This window comes from Paralichthys olivaceus, chromosome 16 (assembly GCF_024713975.1).
Source record: "Paralichthys olivaceus isolate ysfri-2021 chromosome 16, ASM2471397v2, whole genome shotgun sequence".
Lineage (NCBI taxonomy): Eukaryota > Metazoa > Chordata > Actinopteri > Pleuronectiformes > Paralichthyidae > Paralichthys > Paralichthys olivaceus.
Window position 1 is genome coordinate 4,065,814 of NC_091108.1, and position 20,371 is coordinate 4,086,184.

Sequence of the window (20,371 nt, forward strand, 5' to 3'; positions counted from 1 at the left end):
TGTAGAAACACTATTTTCACATACTTTTATTTCCACGGTTCTCCTCTAGCATTTTTTTACATTATGTTTTTTACATAAGAACAGACTGTTATACACAGATACTGAAGCGGGGCAAAGGGGGGGTAAAGGGAAGGAGACGAAAACCATACAAAATGGTGTCTACTCAAGCACAACAAAATCTATGTGTATAAAACTGTGTGGGTTGTTCCACTGCGGAGGCACCAACCACGACCTCAATTCTTTTTTTCCTTTTTTTAAATAGATTAATAAAAATACAATCTTTTAAATGGACCTTTTTAAAGTGAACTGCAAAATTAAAGACCTAGAGGCATGATGACTGGATCGATGATAATGTGGGTCGATGGCGCCACGTGAGAAGGGAGGAGTTGTGGCCCCCTTTGCAAAAAAAAAAAAAAAAACAAACAACAAAAAAGAATTCTTCTTTAAAAATGGCACACAGCAACTAGCACTGGCTACTTTTCACCGTATACTTGAACACTCAACATAATCAACAACAGCATACACTGGGGGAGCAGAAGAGAAAACGGAAACAAAAACATAATCGTGTATCATTTCGTACGTTCTCATTCGCCTGCCTCCTGAAACGTGTGCGCTCCGTGCTGTAGTGCTTCCCTGTGAGACATGATTTAGTGGAGAGAGCGAAGGGAAAGGAAACAGAGATGAAAGTGTGTAACCGTGTATGTGTGTGTTTGAAAGGGTGAGAGGGTTAGAGAGTGACGTGGTGTGACAGTGGTAGTGACTGTAGTGACGGCTCCACGATCACGTACAGGTCGCCTGCAGACCGACTTCAAACGATCTGCAGCCGGGAACACAGCAGCCTCGACCCCAGCGTCTCGCAGCAGCGCCCCCTTACTCCTGCCGAGGAGGCTGCAACTCATAAATACTCAATCTACGGATTCCTACCTAAAACATTTTTCACTCTTGCATAACACGGAGACCACGCACGCACACACACACACACACATATAAACCGTCTGTGTGTATCTCAGTTGATGACTTCACAGTCCACGATGACACACTGGTCGACCGCACGTCTCCATTCACCAGACTGATCGTCGGTTCTCCAGTTTCGAAGCAGCACAGGGAGGTAAACTGGAGGACGGTGACGGGGGGGAGGGGAGCGGACAGCCCTCCTGGAGTCACAGAGCTCGGGAATGTCGGTGTGTCTTCTAGTTTTTTTTTTTTTCTTGTTTGTTTTTAAAAATAGTGTGCATCGTTTCAAATCACAGATCCGTTGAATAACCTGGCTGAGGTGGAGCGGGGCCCCCTGTATTCTAAGGAACCAACATGGCCGCCCTTTGCTCGAGTCAGGGAGGCCAGTTTACCAACAGCCCCCCCACCAGCAGCACCGTAGGTCTGCTCTGAGGCCCCCGGCTGTTTGCCTGCCTGCTGGCCTTCCTGCCTGGCGGCGGGTTAAGCGGTTATCTTGGACTTGGAGGATGGAGCCATGCACAGAGTGGCCTGTGGGATATGTGGAGAGAGCCTGGAGCTATGGGCGCCTGGGACCCTGTCATCTGTTGGCTGGGAAGTAGTTGGGGTCCAGGTAGTTGTAGCCTGTGCTCTGGGGCAGGCAGTAGTCCCTGTCCAGAAAGGTTTCCGACTGGTACACCGGCTCCAAGTGGTGGTTCGGCTTGTGGGTCTCCGTCTTGTACAAGCTGGAGGATGAGAGGGACGAACGGACAAAGCATTAGTCATAGAAGAACCGGAGGGAAAAAATATCACTGCTGCTTAATTCAAAATCAATAGCTACAGAGATATTTGTCAATATATAACTCTTTAAAAGTGTTATTAGAAATATATACTAGAATATATTAAATGACAGTCGGTGACTGCATCCACAGAACCAAGGCGAGCGATTATAAAAACACGATGCGTCACAAAACGTCTGCGTCCATTTAGGAAAAAGGTTGCAGCTACAAATCTTTGAGATTTTATGTGAGTATTTTTAAACAGACCCAAAATATGCAAATTTGAAAATAGTTATTACAAGAAGCACAACAGTGATGCACGGTCACATGATGTTTGCTTTTTAATATCCACCATAAGCATGACGGGAATATTAAGTGGTGCATCAAGTCGTTTATGTTTGGCTGCTGTTATGGCAACAAAACGTCGCTGCCTTATCTAAGGTGGTTAATAAACTGTTGTTTATTTTCTGTTTCAGAAAGATTCATGAGATCACAAGCTCACTTTGAACAGACACTATAATAAACTGGAGGTTCAGTACTTCATACAAATCTTCCCAGTACTGATTTTCTTTTTTTGTATGATTAACTCATTAATATTAACAAATACACTTCTGGTCATGTTTTATTTTTTGGGTCCCTGATGTTCCAGCTGTGGAGGATCTCACCAGTCGGAGCAGCTGGAGCAGAAATCGACTGCGTTGTCAGCTGGACAGTCCTGACAGTGCCACCGCACTCCCTGGATTGGTTCCATGCCACAGACGTCACACTGCACAAAACAACACACGCAAACCATCTTCAGCTCACAATGTCAGAACTGTATCAAACTACTTGATGCAGAATTTCATGAAACGATGAAAAACAAACTTGCAGAGCAGATGTGTGAACCTGGGCGAGTAGAATACAATTACTCTTTGTCAAGAGCGACAATATATTTCCCTCGGGTATTTATATTTTATTTTCAGAGATCAGGAATCAGCCAAAGTAAAATGTGTGAACTGTGTAAAAGCCTGGTTTGAATGTCGTCATTATGATGTAAAGAAACGTGCGTGATCTTCACCTTGAAGCCGACGTGTCGTACCCCGACCTTCTCCTCCTGGAACTCCTGGAGCTTCTGTTTTTTCAGTCGCTTCAGCTCCAAAAGCTCTTTGTACTCGGGCAAATTTCTCAACTCCACAGGAACACTCTCCTCATCCTGGGAGAGCAGGAAATGAGACACGCACACAAACACACACACAAACACACACACACACATGCACACAGACAGAAAGAGACAGAGGATAAGAATCAAGGCACGGATAAAACATCTCTGCAGGACTCCAGCGATCCAGTCTGATAACGATGTTCTGCAGAAGTTCTGCATCCTGTACACACATTTGCTGATGTTATTGATTTGTCTAATTTTAGTTGAACAACTTGTCCATGAACATCAGCACAGATTTTCTTCTGTTTGAGCTGTAGTGTTGTTGTGTCTCTGTAGTGAGCACATTGTCTTTCTGCTGAAAGTAAAGAGTGGAAAAAGTCCTTCACAAAGACTCTTCTGCAGTCTATACGATCCTCCACCTCCTCACAGCCAGAGAAAAACACTTTGGAAAAGAAGAAAGAGGCATTTTATTTTCAACAATACTATCACTAGCATGTCTAGACAAGAAATGGCTTTGTGAAAGTCCTGCTAAGCTGCTGACGCACTTGCCCTGAGCAGACTCTAAGTGCGACCTGAAAACACAGTCCAAGTAGAGGACCACCCGGTGAAGTGAGAAATAATCGTGGCCCATGCTGGCAACATCTTTGTGACTTTATTTCATACCGACGGTGTCAAAGGTTTTGAGAATGTGCTGGTGGAGCCAGCAGCCTGTGTTCTCAGCAGGACACAGAAACCTGGTTGTCCTTAAAGGTTACCGCCATCAAAAGGGGAGAAAGAAAGTGTCAGCGCCTGGATAATGGTGAACGTCAGGAGTTGCGCAGTTCAAATGGAACAAGGAACAAGGTTGGCGAGAACGCCTGCTGTGATTTGGCTTTTTTTTTTTAACGGCACCTGATAGGAGTGAAAAAACGAATGTGAAATATATCAGGGGCCAAATGCTTCAATGCATCCAAAGGTGACAAAGTGGAGTTATAAGAAAGAGCAGCAGTGTGTCGTATGAAAGCACAAGTCATGAGGCCTCACGTGCAGCTTATTCCAGCAAAACAAAAAGTCAAGGGAACGAGATAAATTACAAAAAATCTCCCATAACGAGATAATTTGGAATTATACTACAAGAATATTTAAATATAGTGACAGAGGACTGACCGAGTCATCAGCAGAGGGGTCCTGCACGCTCCCGTAATACGCCGAGCGCTCGTCGTCTTCGTCCATGAAGACCGGAGGCTCGTAGGAGGTGAGGAAGGTGGACGGCCGGTACAGGTGCTTGTTAAGGTGGTGCTGTCTCTTACTGGACGCCTGGAGAACAAACAGGTACAGTCACAGGAGAGGACAGGTCATTTTAAATGTATATGTTGTCGGACAATATGGGTGACTTCAATATCAGAGATTGATAAACATCAGGATGCTGCAAATACATAGAGTTATCGACACAAAAAACATTTTTAATATTCAGCATAATCTCTAATAATCAAAGTTTCACCATTCCATGAAAAGTGTATAGCTGTTTTGCATTAATTGAGCCAGTCCTGAATTGAAGACACCTGACACACTTTAAAACAACTCTTTGTTTTATTGGAAGTAGTCACTCGTGGATGATGGGTTCAGTGAATGAGTTTAAGAGTTACCTTTTTGGTGTACATGCACAGGTTGGGGGTTCTTCCAGGCACGGGGATACCAGCTTTTGTCAGTTTGATGAAGTACTTTTGAACCCTGCTGGCAACCTGGAAAGTTTCAACAGGAAAATTGCTGCGTTACTGATCTCCAATGGAGGAACAGCTGCTCCAAGTAATTGGGGTCACACGCGTTTCATTCAAGGAATTTGCAGGGGGCGCAGCAATCATACAAGATGGTCTTTGCCTTTTAGCGCTGACACACTTTACACTCACGCAATTAAACAGTCTGTTGCTATTGTAGAGATTTTTCAGTGTCATGACAGGATAATAAAAAACAGGCTGGCAGCACACAATTATCCCAGCCAGGTTTTTCAGGTGTAGTTCACCTGAAGGTTAGTTGCTTCTCCGCAGTGCATTCTTTCCAAATCAGATGATGAGATTTTATAATCTATAAAAATCAACTAAACCAAATATTCTTATTAAGTTTGTACTAAGTATACATCACACTTCTCGTTAATCCTGACTCTCTTGTCACCTGTTTTGCTGTTCGATTGCCCAGCTCGTCGGCGATCTTCTGCCACCTCCTGGACTCGACTTCCTCAGGAGGAAACTTGACAAGAAGCTGCTCCAGTTTTTTCTAGAGAATACATGAAACACAATGGGGGAAAAGGTTAAAGAAACAGCCCATGAAGCAGCCGGTGGAACAAATGAATATACATGTGGGTTGCTTATAAATAAAAAGCTTTAAATTCATCTGTGATTTTCCAAAATGGAGATTTTTCTACAGATTAGAGTCCTGTACATTACAAGTCTTTGGTTTTAACCCGGAACGTTTATAAAAAAAAATATGTGAGAAATACTTAATGAACTTTATGAAAAGAATCTGAAAATAAAATAAAAATATTAATATACTAGTGTCATCAAGCGATCACCACACGTTTATTTCATAGTTTATTCTGTTTTGTGTTTCTGCGTGGATCAAATCTGCTCTTTGTGAACACGAAGAAACACGAAACCATTCCCCTGATAAACGACGTCTATCAGATCAGAAACAGTGCGAAATCTTCCACGCTCAGTACCAACCTGTTCCTCCACAGTCCACAGCTGGTTAAATGTGTCAGGCTTGTTTGGGTGACAAATCCTCCCCCTGATCATCTGTCGAGAGAACATGAATGACAGGAGAGTTAAAAGACTTTAAACTAAAATAATAGAGAATACTTGAAGAGATCTGAGTTTATGCACTGCCTGTCACACTGAACCTGTCAGTGTGACAGAGATAGTTGAGCTGTGACTTGAGACATGTCATTGGGAAGATGCCAAAAAACTCTTTTGACTGACAAACAAAATCTTGTTCGGATTCAGACGGGGAAGTTCACGAGAATGCAAATGTGCTTGCACAATATAAAGCGGGAGAGAAAAGCGGCTTTCAGACGTGCACTGAACTACGCAGTTCCTCCGTGTTTTCTCTGGAGGGGGTGCCTGTGTGAGCGCAAATGTCCGTGAGAACCTCCCGCTTTGTTGTGCATGTGTGAAAGGCACACCGAAGGAAAACTCCGTAGGGATTTGACCTGCAGGTCATATCTGGAAAACGGCTGAAGAGAAACAGTCAAGGAGTCGTTTGTTAAGTTCTAACACTTAACATTGTCTGTTCCTGATGAGAAGTGAAACCTTAGCACCCATACAACGTGGAAAGAGACACACAACAAAGAGGCCAAGAATAAGACAGTGATCAAGGGGTGTGGGAGAGGTGGACCACTAATGTTACCATAGATACCATCTTCACACTAATGATACACTGGGAGCCACCGTGATGGCAGCAGCAGAATGAGTGTCTCACTAAGCAGGCAGAGCTGTACCTGCGTTTGCCTTCCGTTCTCCGGAGCGTCACTAGTGGGCAGGGACGAGTACATGGTGGAGGATTCTCCCTCTTTCTTGGGCTCTACTGGACTTTTTGGTCGAAGAGGCAAACCTAAAGGACAGAGAGGAGCAGAATTAAGCTGCAGGAAAGAGTTTAGTGTTTATTGTTTTGTGCACTCTACAACAGTGAGACAAAAAAACAACAAATCTATCTTGAATTAAATTCAGTAATTTCTCTGTGCCTTTGTCAAAGATCAGCTTTAACCGCCTGGTTTTTCGCTTCTTGTCGCAGAACTCTCTCTCAAAGTCTCCGAGTCCTGAGGTGTACTGTTCCCACGCAATGTCGGGGAGCTGGACGACCCGCTGAGGACACGGCAAGCCCAAATTCACCTGAGGATGTGACAAAAAAACAAACCAAGAGAAACTGTGACACCAATTCTTTGACCCCTTTTTCTGAACAACCTTTCACAACAGGGGTTTTCAAGCAACTCAAACATCGAGGTCTAAGAGGCCGGTCATGTGATGTGGAGACAAAATGTTTCACCACTTTTTAAGCAGGTACTTGATTTAACCTCAGCAGCAGGTGTTCCGACAGGTTTAGTGGCCTCGTTATCTGACTGCACGAGTTCATTAACTGATTCGCCCTGATAGCCTCTTGAGTAAGCAGTTAACGAGATAGAAAACGTAGTCAGTGTGAACAAACGTTCATGTGTACGTTCAGGACGAAAGCAGAGTCGAACGGTGGAAGAGGAAAATCAGTCTGCACCATGAATTTAACAAGCTGCCTGATATTTATTCCAGCAGCGTTCCAACAAAAAAGGTATTCCTGAGGCGCAGAACGAGAACTAGAGGCATGTCTCAAACTCGATAATCTTTCATGTCAGAATTTGTATTCGCTTAAAATCAGTATCAGCGTTAGCCCTAAACATCCTCCATCAGTCAGGCTCTGCTGCAGAGGAAATGACACCATGCATTGTATTTGCACATTTCTCTTCACATCAGCTTTTTATTGTTAACATTAAAAACACTAGACATTTTTCTCCTCAGAATTCAGAGGACGTTTTTTTTTCCTCATAAATTGTGATTGTTTTTTGTTTTTTTTTACCTGTTTCTGCAGCTGCTCCACAAAGCTGATGGGATCTGTGAGTGCTTCTCTCTGGTGACACGCCAACGTCTCCAGGTCCAGGATGGCCTGCGTGCGCTGGGCCTCGAGAACCCCGATGGTCTGCAGCAGCCTCTGATAACTGACATGAAGGGAAGTGAGTTTAGACAGGAGTGGAAGGAGTGGACTTGCTTACATTATTTAACATGACACTTGGAATGTTGCAGCGTATCAAACTTTTAGACTGAGACGATGCATAATTCAACCACGGTGCTGAGAACATAAAGAGTTGCACAAGACGGGAAGAGTTTTTCCCATCTGTTCTTTCTACTTTGGCAAAAACGTGATCATAGAGATATAGACAAAGGCTATAAAATATATATCTTCTCAAATTACCTGTTTGGTAAATACCTTTACAGTTACTTTAACTCAGATTTAGGGAACTTGGGGTTTGCAGTCGCTAGAGGAGCCTTCAGCGCTGCCTGACCTTTCCACTCACACGTTCTGGGGCAACAGGACAACTGTGAACTGAGCCGTCAGTGACTAAGTGTGGGACTGACTCAGAGGCAGAGCTGGAGGAATTGACAGCAGTGTCACTACATCCCACATGGCTTTAACCTAATGCAGGTGCTCAGCGGAGCAGAAAGGATCAATCTCTTTTAACAGGACATGAATGAAAAATCAATGCACGGGACACAATTTATTCAACAGCAGCCGGTGGTTTGAAAACCCTACAAATAAAAACATTCAGACGATTCAATTGTGTTACACCTCATATCCCTTCATTAGTTTCACACAGCATGTTATATGTGAGGAGCAGCTGACCTTGTACTGCATCACTTTGTCCTGTGCCACAGTGAAGCTGTAAATCTGGCTCTTCAGCGGTGACATTAAAAACACTACCTCACATCTCCTGTACTGCAGAGTGATTCCGATTAAAATGTAAAATCTCTGCAAGATGAAGCAGCAAACTTGACGAGTTCCTTCTCTAAACAGTCTCAGCTCAGTTCCTCAACACCCTGGACTCCCTACGGGTGTCATGGGACAGGTCTGGTGTTTCATTGCCACCTACTGGGCCTGAAGTCCACTGACAAACACTGGTGCTGAATGAAAGGCTGGGCAGGACAATAGTTTTCAGGTCAATGTCTGGTAATTTAGGATTACATAATGTTTTTTTTTAAATATTTACCTGATATGTAAATGGTGTTTTGTCAAAATTGACAAAATTAAAAAAAGAAAATACAAGACCTTCTGTACACAGGTCATCAATCACGTCAGTCAATTCTCCATATTCAGCAACCCTAAAATGCAGAGTCATGCTTCCCTAAAAAATTACTCCTTGCTGTATTGATCTGAGCCTACGGAAATTGTCCTGACTCAGCACAACAAAACCGTGGCATTTCACAGAAACTTGATCGAATCACATTGCAATACGAGCGCTGTGAAATCTAATTCTGAAGCCACTATCGGAATATGAAACATTCACTAATACTGGTGTCAAAGACAAAAGGAACTCAGCAGATGACGTTTCCAAGCCCCTAAAACGCTGCGTCCGTCCACCCGCCAATAAAGATGCATCATGAATCATCTGACCTGCCACAGTGCGGTAAGCAAAGCCTGCCTGAGTGCAGCATGAGACCTGTCTGCCAACATAAACATCCAATCGCACACGACAGCTGACGGCAAAACTAGAAAAACAGCCGAACACTGAGAAGTCCCTTTTTTTTTTTTTTTCCTCAAACAACTTCCTGAGAAAAGAGAAGAGAAGCAATCAGAGCGGTAATTTTAACATCAAATCTCCTCAGGGTTTGGAAATCTGACAATTGGCAGCAAATTCACACAATTACAGCACCAGACTGAAGGTGGAAATTAAATGCGAAAACACAAACAATGAGACAAGAGCTGTAGTTAGACGCTCGACAATGTTCCCATAATGCCTGAGAAGATACTCCAAGAATAACCGGGATAATTAAACAGTCAATGTGTCGATGGCGTACATTTCTTTACACTTGTTTTCACAGGTAAAGGACCACCTCCTATAAATCATCAAAAAAAACATTTTAAAAAACTTCTGGGTTAGGTTGTTGGCAGAATTTTCTTTTCCCTCATCAGAAGACTGAACCACCACAGGGTTGCAATCAATCAGGTCTTAAAATGTAATATTCTGTGGATGCTGCATCATTAATGTGAGAATTTAATGGTATTCTTAAGCATATGAGAGGAATCAGATTGTACTTGATTTTTTCTGACATTTAAACAAATGAAACAATGAATTGAAACAAATGCCTGATTAAAAAGGAAAATAATTTTAGCTACATCTCTAGTTGTGTAATTAGCGCAGATAGTGAAGAAGAGAAAGATTGTTCTGCTTATCAATATTCCTTTTTCCCTGAGTTCTGGGAAGATGTTACCTCTTCAAACCAGACATCATCTCAGAGGTTTATCATGAAATATAATCCTTCAAATATTAAACTGGTGAGTAACGAGCATAAACACACACGGCTGCATTTTAAAATGCTAATGTCTATGACAGAAAAAGAAAAACTAACATTGACCTAACACAGAATCAAACTTTTTATATCATTCCGAATCTAAAGAGCATTCCAGCTTCATTCAAAACCAGAATGAACTCAATGATCACAGAATGCAGTGATCAACATGTGTGAGAGCAGCAGCAACAAAAGCTGAGGAGAGAGCAAAATCCCCGGGGAGCTCCCACATACTCTTTATTGTGTTTAAGAGCCAGGTGGTCAGACTCAAAATAATACACGTCTGGCTCCTCCTCTTCCTCCTCCTCCTCCGCAGCCTGGCTCTGTGTGAGATCCTTGCTGCTCTCTGCCTCTTTACGATCCATAGAACCGCTCGCCTCGCCACCTGCCCTGTCTCCAGGATCCACCGACATTGGCTCCTCATTAAAGGGGCCGACAGAGTCCGAGGGAGCAGGTTCCTCCACCATAGGGCAGACCTCCTCCGGCCCCAACTCCACCTCCCCCTCTTCCCTCGAGGGACCATTGTCTCTAGGAGGAGAGCTGGGCTTGGAGGAGGTCGCTTTGCCACCAGTCGCAGCTCTCCTGGGTGAAGTCCGTAGGGTGTATCTGTGTTCATAGAGCTCCGTGAAAGAGGGGGGCATGCTGGATATTGAGGGGTTGTACCCTGGCTCTGTGGGGGAGGGGGTTGTTGCTAGTGGGGGTGTTGTTTCTCCTGAGTTGCCGTTGTTGATTGGACTATTGTTCGTGTTGGGTGTGGTGGAGGAGGTGGAGGCAGCAGCTTCCTGCACCGGTGTTGGTGGCCGGCCATTGGTGTCGCTCTCCGTCACCTGCTCCTCGTGGGCCAGACACAGGGTCTCGCCCACCACGTCGACCTCCACCTCCTCCACCTCCTGCTCCTTGGCCACTATCAACTCAGAGATAGGATCCTCTGGAACAGCCTCAATTGCCAGTGCAGAGGAGGCTGGCGATTCCCCTGAGCCAGAGACCTCCATCTGCCCAGGGTCAGAGTTTCTACAAGGCACAGCAGGGTCAGGGGATGAGGGATGAGCCTCCGCCTGGCTACCGTTGAGCAGCGACGGGCAGTTGGTGACAGAGGTGGGACTTGCACTAGTCTCTTCTGTGAGTGTGCCAGGTTCCTCTGCCGGATTCTCTGTGAGTCCATTAGAAGCTTTATGAGCATTCAGGGGCTGGGAAACCCCATCACACTCCAAAAGACCATCCTCGGCCTTCAAGCCCGTCAGCTCACCTTCCTCTGTACAGAGGACTGGTGAGGCAGGGGACGTGTGAGCAGAGTTTTGACTGGGAAATTCTTCACAACTGTCCTTGTTAGGCTCTGGTACAGATACTGGACTTTCAGGTTTCAGAGGCTCAGATTGCTCCTCGTGTCCCTGAGACTCTCCAGAGCGGGAGCACCGCTTGGCCCTTTTGATTTGAGGAGAGGCATCTCGTGCCCCTTTCCCTCTATCACAGTTCTCGGGCTTCTCGGGACTAATGTCTTTTTCTAAACAGGACACACCCCGCTTCCTGGAGCTGGTCCATTGCTCCACCTCAGCTGGGGAAGCAATCGAGTCAGTTTCCTTTCCCTGCAACGAGGTCTGTTGCTGGCCGTCGTGCCGAGTGTTCTGCTTGGTATCCTGCTTAGTATCATGTTTTGCGTCCTGCTTTGACTCCTGCTTAACATCTTGCTTTGACTCCTGCTTGCTCTCCTGCTTGGCGTCCTGTTTCGACTCCTGCTTGGCCTCCTGCTTCGACTCCTGCTTGGCCTCCTGCTTCGACTCCGACTTCGACTCGTGCTTGGCGTCCTGCCTCTTCTTGGGCGAGCGGGCCCTGGGTAGAGGAGACACCGAGGTCTCCTCTGGCTGGGCGATGCTGCGGTTCCTGAGGGTTCGACCACAAAAGTTCTCATCCAATCCATTGAGCCCAACTGATGACCTTGTGACACGCGAGGAACGGGACGCGGCCATGCTACGGCGGGTGCCTACTCTCTCCTCATCCTGGTGCTCTCTCCTCTGCAGCAGAACGTGGGCACCTGCAAAACACACACAGACAGACGCATTTCATTAAGATATTACAACTGAACACAGCAAGGTATTAAGGGTTATGCAGTGGTTATTGGTTTGATTGGTTTCACTAGGCAGAAGGGCTAAAGGTGAAAGCATTGAGGTATTTCAAACAAAAGCATTCCTCAAAACACCTTTGTTAAATACTGCTTGGGTCATTTCTCAGTTCACACCAAAGAGGTATTGATTTCTCCTTTCATTGTAGCTAAGCAACGCCTTCTGTCCACCGACAAAACTAGATGTCTTATCTCAAGTCTGTGAAAAAGAAAATACATTTAAACGGGTCGGGGATCGACACAGGAAACACGAATGTCTGATCTCACATCTCGCTGAAATGACCAATGATTCTGACACTTCACAAATGTCAATGGTTTGAGGCTAATCTGTATGTGTTTGTTATGGTTACGCAGGAGAAGGTGTGTAGAGCGCTGTGAGAATCTTAAGGACAGAAAAGCCCTGAAGGAGACAAGCTGGTGAATTTCACAAAGGTGAACGACAAAGAAAGAAAGAAACATACAGAATCATTTTGTATTTTAGTGAGGGTTTATTTACTTCCTTCCTACAGATATCAATGGTTATCCTGTCAAAGAATAGATACGTTTTACTGGCTGACTGATTTTATGACAGAGAAGCGACGTTGTGATTCTTACATTCAGTTCAGAGGAGATAGCTGTACATTTATCATCACGGCTAAGTCTGTTTATCTCTTTATAACAGGTGAGCCAGAGGACCAGCACGCTGCAATCCTTCCACAATTTACTAGAACATCAAAAAATAAAACCCTTTAACAAAAATCCACCACAAGGCTTGCAGGCTTCAAGTGTGGACAACTGTGGAGGCTTAGAACATGACAATCAACTTCCTGAAACAATCTAAAGTACAACAAATCCAGCCGACAAACTCAGTGAAGAACATAACTGTGCTAGAACAGAAATCCTGACTTATAGTGGGACCTGGACAATAAGCACCATCCGAATCCAACAAGACACTTGTGAATCTGGGCTCTTATTCTATATTTAATAATCTGTTTTACTAATAATAGCCCAATGCACTAATAATTAAAATGTTATCTATATCAAAATCTTACTCCAATTCAGGCTGTAATTAAGATAACACTGATAACATTGCTGCTTTACTCAGACATATACAGGTTTTCTGCAGGTTTCAATAAGGTACATTTGAGACCTTTTTAAAACCATGATGGATGGAATTTATGTCAGGTACGACAGCTGCTGAGTCCCAGAATTACTTCCCCATAATTGAGGATACGGTGAAGTCGCCTCGTAGAGCGTGACGCTGGAAACACCACATTATCCTACAAACCACAGACAGTAGGTGTCCAGAGACAAGCCGAGTGTACTGTGATACTTTCAGACTGGGGTGTCTGTAGACTCACTTCCACATTATTATCTCTTCTGTAGTTATTACAACGTGTCATATGCATATCGTTGAGACAGAACTACAACACAGAGAGATAAAGCACAGGCAGGTGCAGCGTGATGATGTCACAGTGACACTACAACTCAATATTAACCCTTTTTTAATTACGAACGATTGAGTGATCATGCAGCACAGTAACAGCTGGCTCCCTCCTTCTGAACCAAACCGGGGATTACAGACTTATAACACCTCTTATATATAAACACCAAGGTTGGCAGTTATGAAAGACTAGGAACAAAAGAGCAAAATAATAAGTAAGCTCAGTGGATGAATCTGCAACCATGTGTGTAAATATCTTATATCTTATTACGAGGATTAGTGAACGATCTGTGTGCGTGTAAACAAACAGATAAAGTATTTATTTAGATTACTGCAGGTGGATTAAGAGAAATCCTATCCTGGTGAATTCAAATAAATAAAAATGCATTTATTCCCTTATACCTGAGAACAGGCCTAATCACCACACAGGAATCTTGCTACTGAAGTGTCCTCTGTCATGGCTGCTACTAATAACTCAAACAACAGAGGACAATAAAAAGGTGACGCAGTAAAGGTGATACCAAAGTGACATTCTAGGGGAGGTGATCTCACTGGATGATGATGAGATATAGTCACAGGTCTCTGAGGTAGAAGAGGGGAATTACTGCATCAATTAGCATTATGGACATGGTGTTCATTTACATTCATTTCCAGCACATCAATCTTCGGGGTGACCTCTGTCAAAACTGACTTAAAAGCTCATTGTTGTCTCTGGGACGATCTACACGGTGCTAACGCTGCAACATCGAAGCCAAAAGCTACCCTGACTACAAATACACTTTGATAATATTCCTTTTGGGGATAATTTAATTGTCACCTGGAACAAGCACTACCAAGTGCACATATTACACACACCCCGCTACAGACTCAAGCTGAGAAAGCTAATGTGATTTGTCCGTGCATATAATAAGAGAGGGAGAGAAAGAAAAACAAGGGGGCGAGCAGGGGAGAGGTTATTCAGAGGGAGCGCTCACCCTTAGACTCGACATGACAAATATAATTACGCTGGCTTGTGTGACCTGCTTCCAAAAACTGGAAAACTAATCACGTCTTGGTCCGGGTTACAGCTCAGCAGTATGAGCTGGATGAATAATTCGCTCCCATGTTTTTGTCCCAATAAGTAACATGTTATTGGAACAAAGTCTAATGCTGCGGGGACTTTTATTTCTACGTCCATGAAACAATATAATGAATGTCAAATTTGACTCTCCCCGGCTACATCCACATTAAACTGAAAATAACTTACAAACCAGCCTTTTATCTTTATTGCAGGCCTCCACCCAGACAAAGTGTTTTTCTCCCCACAAAATACGCTTTTCCAAAACAGTGTCCAGTGCACTATTATGAGGTAGGTGTGCAATAACTTTTTTTTATGTGGGGCTGATTTTATACAAAACACCCTCTTGGCTGTGAAGCATGTATTGGATTGGCCTCAGAATATGTAGTATTGCGCAAAAGATGTAGTGTTTGGAATCTTATTCGTCACACATTAGCATCAAGGAGATTTCCTTCTACAGCAAGCATGAACAATGTATGAGAAGAAATCATGAGATATACTGATCTTATTTCACAAACTGCGAAATCATAGAATAAATCCTCCTACAGTAAAAATAGAAATGCATACAACACCTTTCAGCTGCTAATCAGCGCCCATACATGTAGATAGTCATCACTTCATCTCCCCCGGAATGATCATTTTAATACCAGTGTGTGAACAGAGACACCTGAATGACCACGAAGAGATTAAACAACTGTTTGGCTCAAGAGGAAAAATACTTTTTCTTACATGTAGGTCCAGCATATGAACAGGTTGAAGGTGGTCAGGCAGCATAAGACCCTGAAGTCAACATTATACTGGTTCCTAATGTTCCTGTAAATTGAATTTGCTACTGTCGAGGTCCATATGTATATGATTCTGACATTCACAGACTAATATACTAATGTTTGAAGAGTAGCCTTTTCAAACATGAATGTCTTAAATAACCCTATTAAGGAGTAATGTCAAAAGTGAAAGGAAAAACAATTATATGTCTACAGGGAACTCATGTATCTGGTTTTAAAGAGGAATGGAAATATTACATTATTCTGTCAATTTAGTAATTAATTAGAGAGATCAGGTATAAAGATGTATGTATATACATGTACTGTAAGTAAAGTGCATACACAGCTATTACAGTACATAAAACTTTTCTTGGAATAATAGATAGTTGATCTTCATTTACCTAAATTCTGTTCTAGCAATCGTGGAAACTAATGAAAAAATAATAAAGAACTGTATAAAGCTCTATAATTAATGAAAGATGTTTAGCCTCTGGATGTTGTGGATGTCATGGTGCCTGGCAACAACGCTGGACTGAGCTGCTGCTCTTGTCAAAAAAAGAATCAATCCCAAAATCATCCTGCAGCGTAACAACAATCACAGTTTCAGAGACAGAGCCATGAAGATCTATCTTCAGCAACAAGAAGAACAAGTAGACTTAGAACAGATGGCCCGGCCCCCACAGAGACCTGATCAACATCATTGAGTCAGTCTGGGATTACACGAAGAGACAGAAGACACAGAGACGGACTAAATCCACAGAACAACTGCGGCAACTTATCCAGGATCCGGCCTGGAACCACCTACCAGCCCAGTACTTAGAAAGAAGTGAGCGTGAGTGCACTAAGAAGAAGTGGTGCTACACATCAGTTATTGTTCTTTGTGGTTGCTGCACTTTGTTTGACCTTATCTGATAAGTAAAAACTATTCATGCCATTATTTTAAAAAATGCATCCTCAGTTTGCTTATGGTAAAGCTTTGCAGTATATTAAGGCCTGTGGTTTCCCACCCTGGAAATATAATTTGTTTTGACTTTTTGCTTTCTTCTTGTGAAACATTGGATGCGTTCAACTCTTCAGGGCTCTGAAATGAAAAAATCTCATTCAGATGAACCACTCTTAGTAATTCATGTCAACACAAGGTCATTGCCACTAGACATAGTCAAAAAAAACAGGAATGAAACCACCGCTTCAGACATTTGATTTGTTATGGCTGTTCCTACAGTTGCTGGGCTGTGACAGCGGACGGTCCTGAGCTATCGAGCTGAGGAGAAATGTCTTGTTTTAGTGGTTGATCTTTATGCAAGAATGTTTAACTGTGGGACACATCTATTGAATAAAACACAAGTCAGATTTAACTACAGCTTCTTTTGATAAAGAACATATCAGCACACAAGGTCCCAGCAAAAACCCTGCAAGTGCTGATTTTCTATTTCACACAAGTTAAGGTTAAAGCAAGTTCATTAGTCTGATCCCAGTTGTGCGGCCAGTGATCCCGGCAGAGCTGGAGACGAACAACCTCTGCCCACATGCTAGTTTACTTAACGTCGCATGGTCAAACCATAAAAGCCAGGATGTGTTAATAGTCAGTGCAGCTTTCTAAACACAACACATGTGTGACTAACTCTCAATCAAACCACTTCCTGTTCTTCTGTAAACCACGTTTGGATGTGAAGTTGTGTTTAACACGTGCTGATTGTAATACAGTGATCACGACGGACCAGGGCTTGCACATCATTTGCCTTCACACACAAACACACAAAACACACAAAACACAGGTCCCATTGAGGTTTAAAAAGCTGTAAACTCCAGCTGCACACACACACACACACACAAACACAGCATGTAAAGGCTAGTGTTAGCAGAGCAGCTAAGCTAACTGAGTTTTAGGGGCAGAAATGTGTGCGGGGATAAACAAACACGGCTCGGCGCTGGGTTACCGTCTCTGCCGCTGACCTGTAGTTCAACACTTCCGCGGGGCCTACTGGCAATAAAATCAAAAAATAATCCACGAGGTGTTATTGATGCACACACCGACGAGAATCACCCGAACCCCCAACATCACAGCTACCCAGCAGCCGCCAGCCCAGCACCGAGAAAAGTTGGCAGGCACGAGGGGACCGTTAAACCGCCGGGACCAGACAACGGTGCCGCCGGCAAAGTGAGCACCGGTCGGCGGCAGGTGGACTCCAAAGTTCCCCGTTAGAAACTCCGGTTAGGGCAAAACAACACAGGTGGTTCACGGAGCTAGCCAGCGTGCTAACCACTAGCACGAACCAACTTCCCAAGCAAACGTTACTCGACCTAGCTTGATGCTGAGCGAGCTAACACCCGCAAACTCTTACCTTTAGCTCCCCGGGATGAACATACACAACATTAACGCTCCCACGCACCAAACTGCAGATTCCAAACCGCACAAACCCCCGCACAGCGCCGCAGAACAAGTGCAGCACAACACACCCGAGCCCGGTTCTTGCTTGGCACGACTAGTTAGCCGAGTTGGCTAACGTCACCTCGGCTAATTTTCCCCCGTTAACCGCACCGTGCAGGGAGGGAGAATCGTGGCGATGTGAGAAGTAGCCTCCGCCGCTGCTGCTGCTGCCGCCGCCGCCGCTGCTGCTGCTGCTTCCAGCATCGGGCACATGCTAAGTTAGCTCCGCCGCTGGCACAGACGTGAAGTCCATCAACAACACGTTAAGCTAAATGGAGTTAACCGCCTCTGGTGTCACGTTTCGCCGAGGTTTTCATTCCAGCCGCCCGAAGTAGCACGGTTAGCAGCCAAGTAGTAGAATTAGCACTTGGTAACCAGTTAGCAGCTACGGCTAGCCGCTGCAGGTTTAGCCAAGCTAGCCGATTGTTCCGCGCATAACTTTGCCGATGTATTCGCGTGTCGCCCGCGACGCCGGTCGCTGACATTTCGGGTGGGATGTTAAATCCAGGTTTTGTCATTCGCTGGGTCGCGGCTCCGGAGCTGGAGACGCACTTCTAACCCGCTTTTGTAGCTCGAGAATTGCACATACCTCACTTCCGTACATCTGCTGCACGTTCGGTCGCAGCCATGTTTTCAGTCCAGTCAACTCGTCGGGGTGTGTGAGCCGATGGAGCCGCGCTCGTCCACACGCAGCACAACACTGAACATTTCCACCTGTCAGAGACCTCACACTCCCCCGATCACCTCCGTCCGCCGATGCCTGCTCGCGTACAAACAACCGCACACATTGTACCGGACTTTGCTTGTCCTCGTTTCACAGTTTCTCACTGAATTAGCACCGAATGCAAAAGGGTTGAGACACTTCATATGACCACACTGTGTTTTCATTAAGTTTTTAATAGTGTCAGCAAAAATCAGGGTGGCTCTTACTCAAGTGACGTCCATTATATGCACAAACTTACAGTACAGCATTCTGTTTGCACCCTATCAGCCAACACATGAAGCAACAGCCATGCCCACACACAAAAATAATGCCTTTAGTTAATCAGATTGCTGCTGCTGATGGTGGCCGTGATGTGGATTATGTGCTGCAATATGATTCCTCTGGCTGATTCGGTGAAGACAGATCCAGATCGGGAGTACCGTGCACATTTCATGAGCAGCAACATGCAGTTACATGTGATGTTAAACTGGGCTTGAGTGTTAAAGCATGCATTCTTAACAGACACCGCCTGCCGCTTATTTTCCTACAAAAACAAAAGAGAAGAATCTATCAACATCATAATAAATCACTCCCTTCTCTGATAAATAACCAAGTGCTGAATCCTGATCGACACACTGTCACCATCAGTACTGGTACATTCAAATACAAACCAGACATTTGCGGGATCATGCCAATTCGTTTGCATACAGAACAGTGCAAAACACAAAATTCATACCTGAGACTAGTCGGTATTTAGTCCCTTCATCACCTTAGGATTTTCTTCATGGTAATTGTCACATTTTTGCTCGCCTCGCCATTCATTCAACAATATTCTCTTACACAACAGGAAAAATGTGAGATATATGTACAGCAAAATGTATAATGATCCGTCAAGACACTTGGACAAACAATATGTGCTCATTTGGTCAAGAAGAGAAAAAGGACATATGGCATTCAGTGGAATTTTTAGCTGCACATACTTTAAAATGCTCAGTTCTGAAAACAACCTGACACATGAATACTACAGTGCTAATAGAAATCAAAGAGCTCTTTATACATATTTGTACAAAATGACAAAGCTTTTTCTTAGACATGTTATTTCCATCCATGTCAGGGTGTCAAAGGCTTTCATGTGGCCGTAAAGGTGAGGTCCTTTGCTTCAATGCTTTTGAAAATAAAAGTCAAGTGCAAAATAAACAGGCTTTAATTTTCTCGAATGTTTTCCACTGTTTGCTCCCAAGTGCTTGATTAAACAGAGCGCGTCTCCACCTCGATCTTCTCCTCCGACTGCGACGATTCGGCTTCCTGGTGCGTTACGTTTGGCCGCACCGTCACCAGCGGACCCCCGCCATAGATGGAGTGGAGGAAGTTCCACGTCTCTTCGGAGATCTGCCCCGAATCCGCTCCTGCAGGGTGAGAGGGAACAAACACTCAGACACAACAAATATCTACACGGTTCAAAGCACAGCAACATTTCCCAGAGGCTCTGCAATACAAACAAAAAGGTTTTCTTCATTTTATGCTTCTTTCAATTCCCGAATGAAGATTCAAAACAACAAAACAATATGACTCATAATAATAATAATAACAGTACCTTGTTTGAGTGTTAAATGGCCGTTCTTGTTTACTGTTATCTTGGAATTATCAATGGGTCCCGGTGGATCTTAAAGATGAAGAAAGACAATTAGTAATATTATTCACAGCAGTAACACACACCTATTTTATTTTATTTCAGACATACATTCTGTTCAAATCGTTTTAAAGAGCAATGAAGTTAAAAGCACTTCCTGCACCCCACTTGCTACAGCAAGCAAACAAATATTAGAGGAGCAGAAGTCAGAGGAGAAGACACGTTTGCAGACGTGCCAGATGGAAGCTGTTATAAATAGATATGACATTACAAAGCAAGGAAAGGGGGAAAAAAACGAGAGCAAGTGGAATAAAAATGAAATAAAAACCGGAAGCTTCC

At 44.0% G+C, this 20,371-nt stretch overlaps 2 protein-coding genes across 8 annotated transcripts in view; both read right to left on the reverse strand.

Moving 5' to 3' along the window:
* zzz3 (zinc finger, ZZ-type containing 3) lies at nt 1-18,602 on the reverse strand. Of its 4 annotated transcripts, none has more exons than XM_069510553.1 (12): nt 18,289-18,602; nt 10,146-11,940; nt 7,426-7,564; nt 6,563-6,710; nt 6,320-6,432; nt 5,547-5,618; nt 4,999-5,100; nt 4,476-4,571; nt 3,997-4,146; nt 2,767-2,901; nt 2,375-2,475; nt 1-1,676 (listed from the first exon to the last, which is right to left on the reverse strand). In XM_069510553.1, exons 2-12 carry the CDS (start codon nt 11,873-11,875, stop codon nt 1,532-1,534), a joined length of 2,931 nt encoding a protein of 976 aa, XP_069366654.1. In that variant the 5' UTR covers nt 11,876-11,940; nt 18,289-18,602; the 3' UTR covers nt 1-1,531. The 4 variants fall into 4 exon arrangements, with proteins under 4 accessions (XP_069366654.1, XP_069366656.1, XP_069366655.1 ...); XM_069510555.1 differs by lacking the exon at nt 18,289-18,602 and adding an exon at nt 17,811-17,952; XM_069510554.1 differs by lacking the exon at nt 18,289-18,602 and adding an exon at nt 17,614-17,751.
* Nucleotides 18,579-20,371, reverse strand: part of usp33 (ubiquitin specific peptidase 33) — an 18,699-nt gene continuing 16,906 nt past the window's right edge. For all 4 annotated transcript variants that reach the window (XM_069510558.1, XM_069510561.1, XM_069510559.1 and 1 more), the window contains 2 exons: nt 19,997-20,065; nt 18,579-19,808 (listed from right to left, as the gene is read on the reverse strand). In XM_069510558.1, the coding sequence (XP_069366659.1) occupies nt 19,651-19,808; nt 19,997-20,065 (227 nt within the window). In that variant the 3' untranslated portion in view covers nt 18,579-19,650. The remainder of the gene's footprint in view (nt 19,809-19,996; nt 20,066-20,371) is intronic.

Excerpts from the sequence above, each read along its gene's own strand:
- zzz3 (XM_069510553.1), bottom strand. The coding sequence starts at position 11,875 with ATGGCCGCGTCCCGTTCCTCGCGTGTCACAAGGTCATCAGTTGGGCTC. Across the intron at positions 7,565-10,145 it reads GCTCTTAAACACAATAAAGA|TTATCAGAGGCTGCTGCAGA; the intron begins GTATGTGGGAGC and ends CCTTCATGTCAG. Across the intron at positions 5,101-5,546 it reads TGTGGACTGTGGAGGAACAG|AAAAAACTGGAGCAGCTTCT; the intron begins GTTGGTACTGAG and ends TGTATTCTCTAG.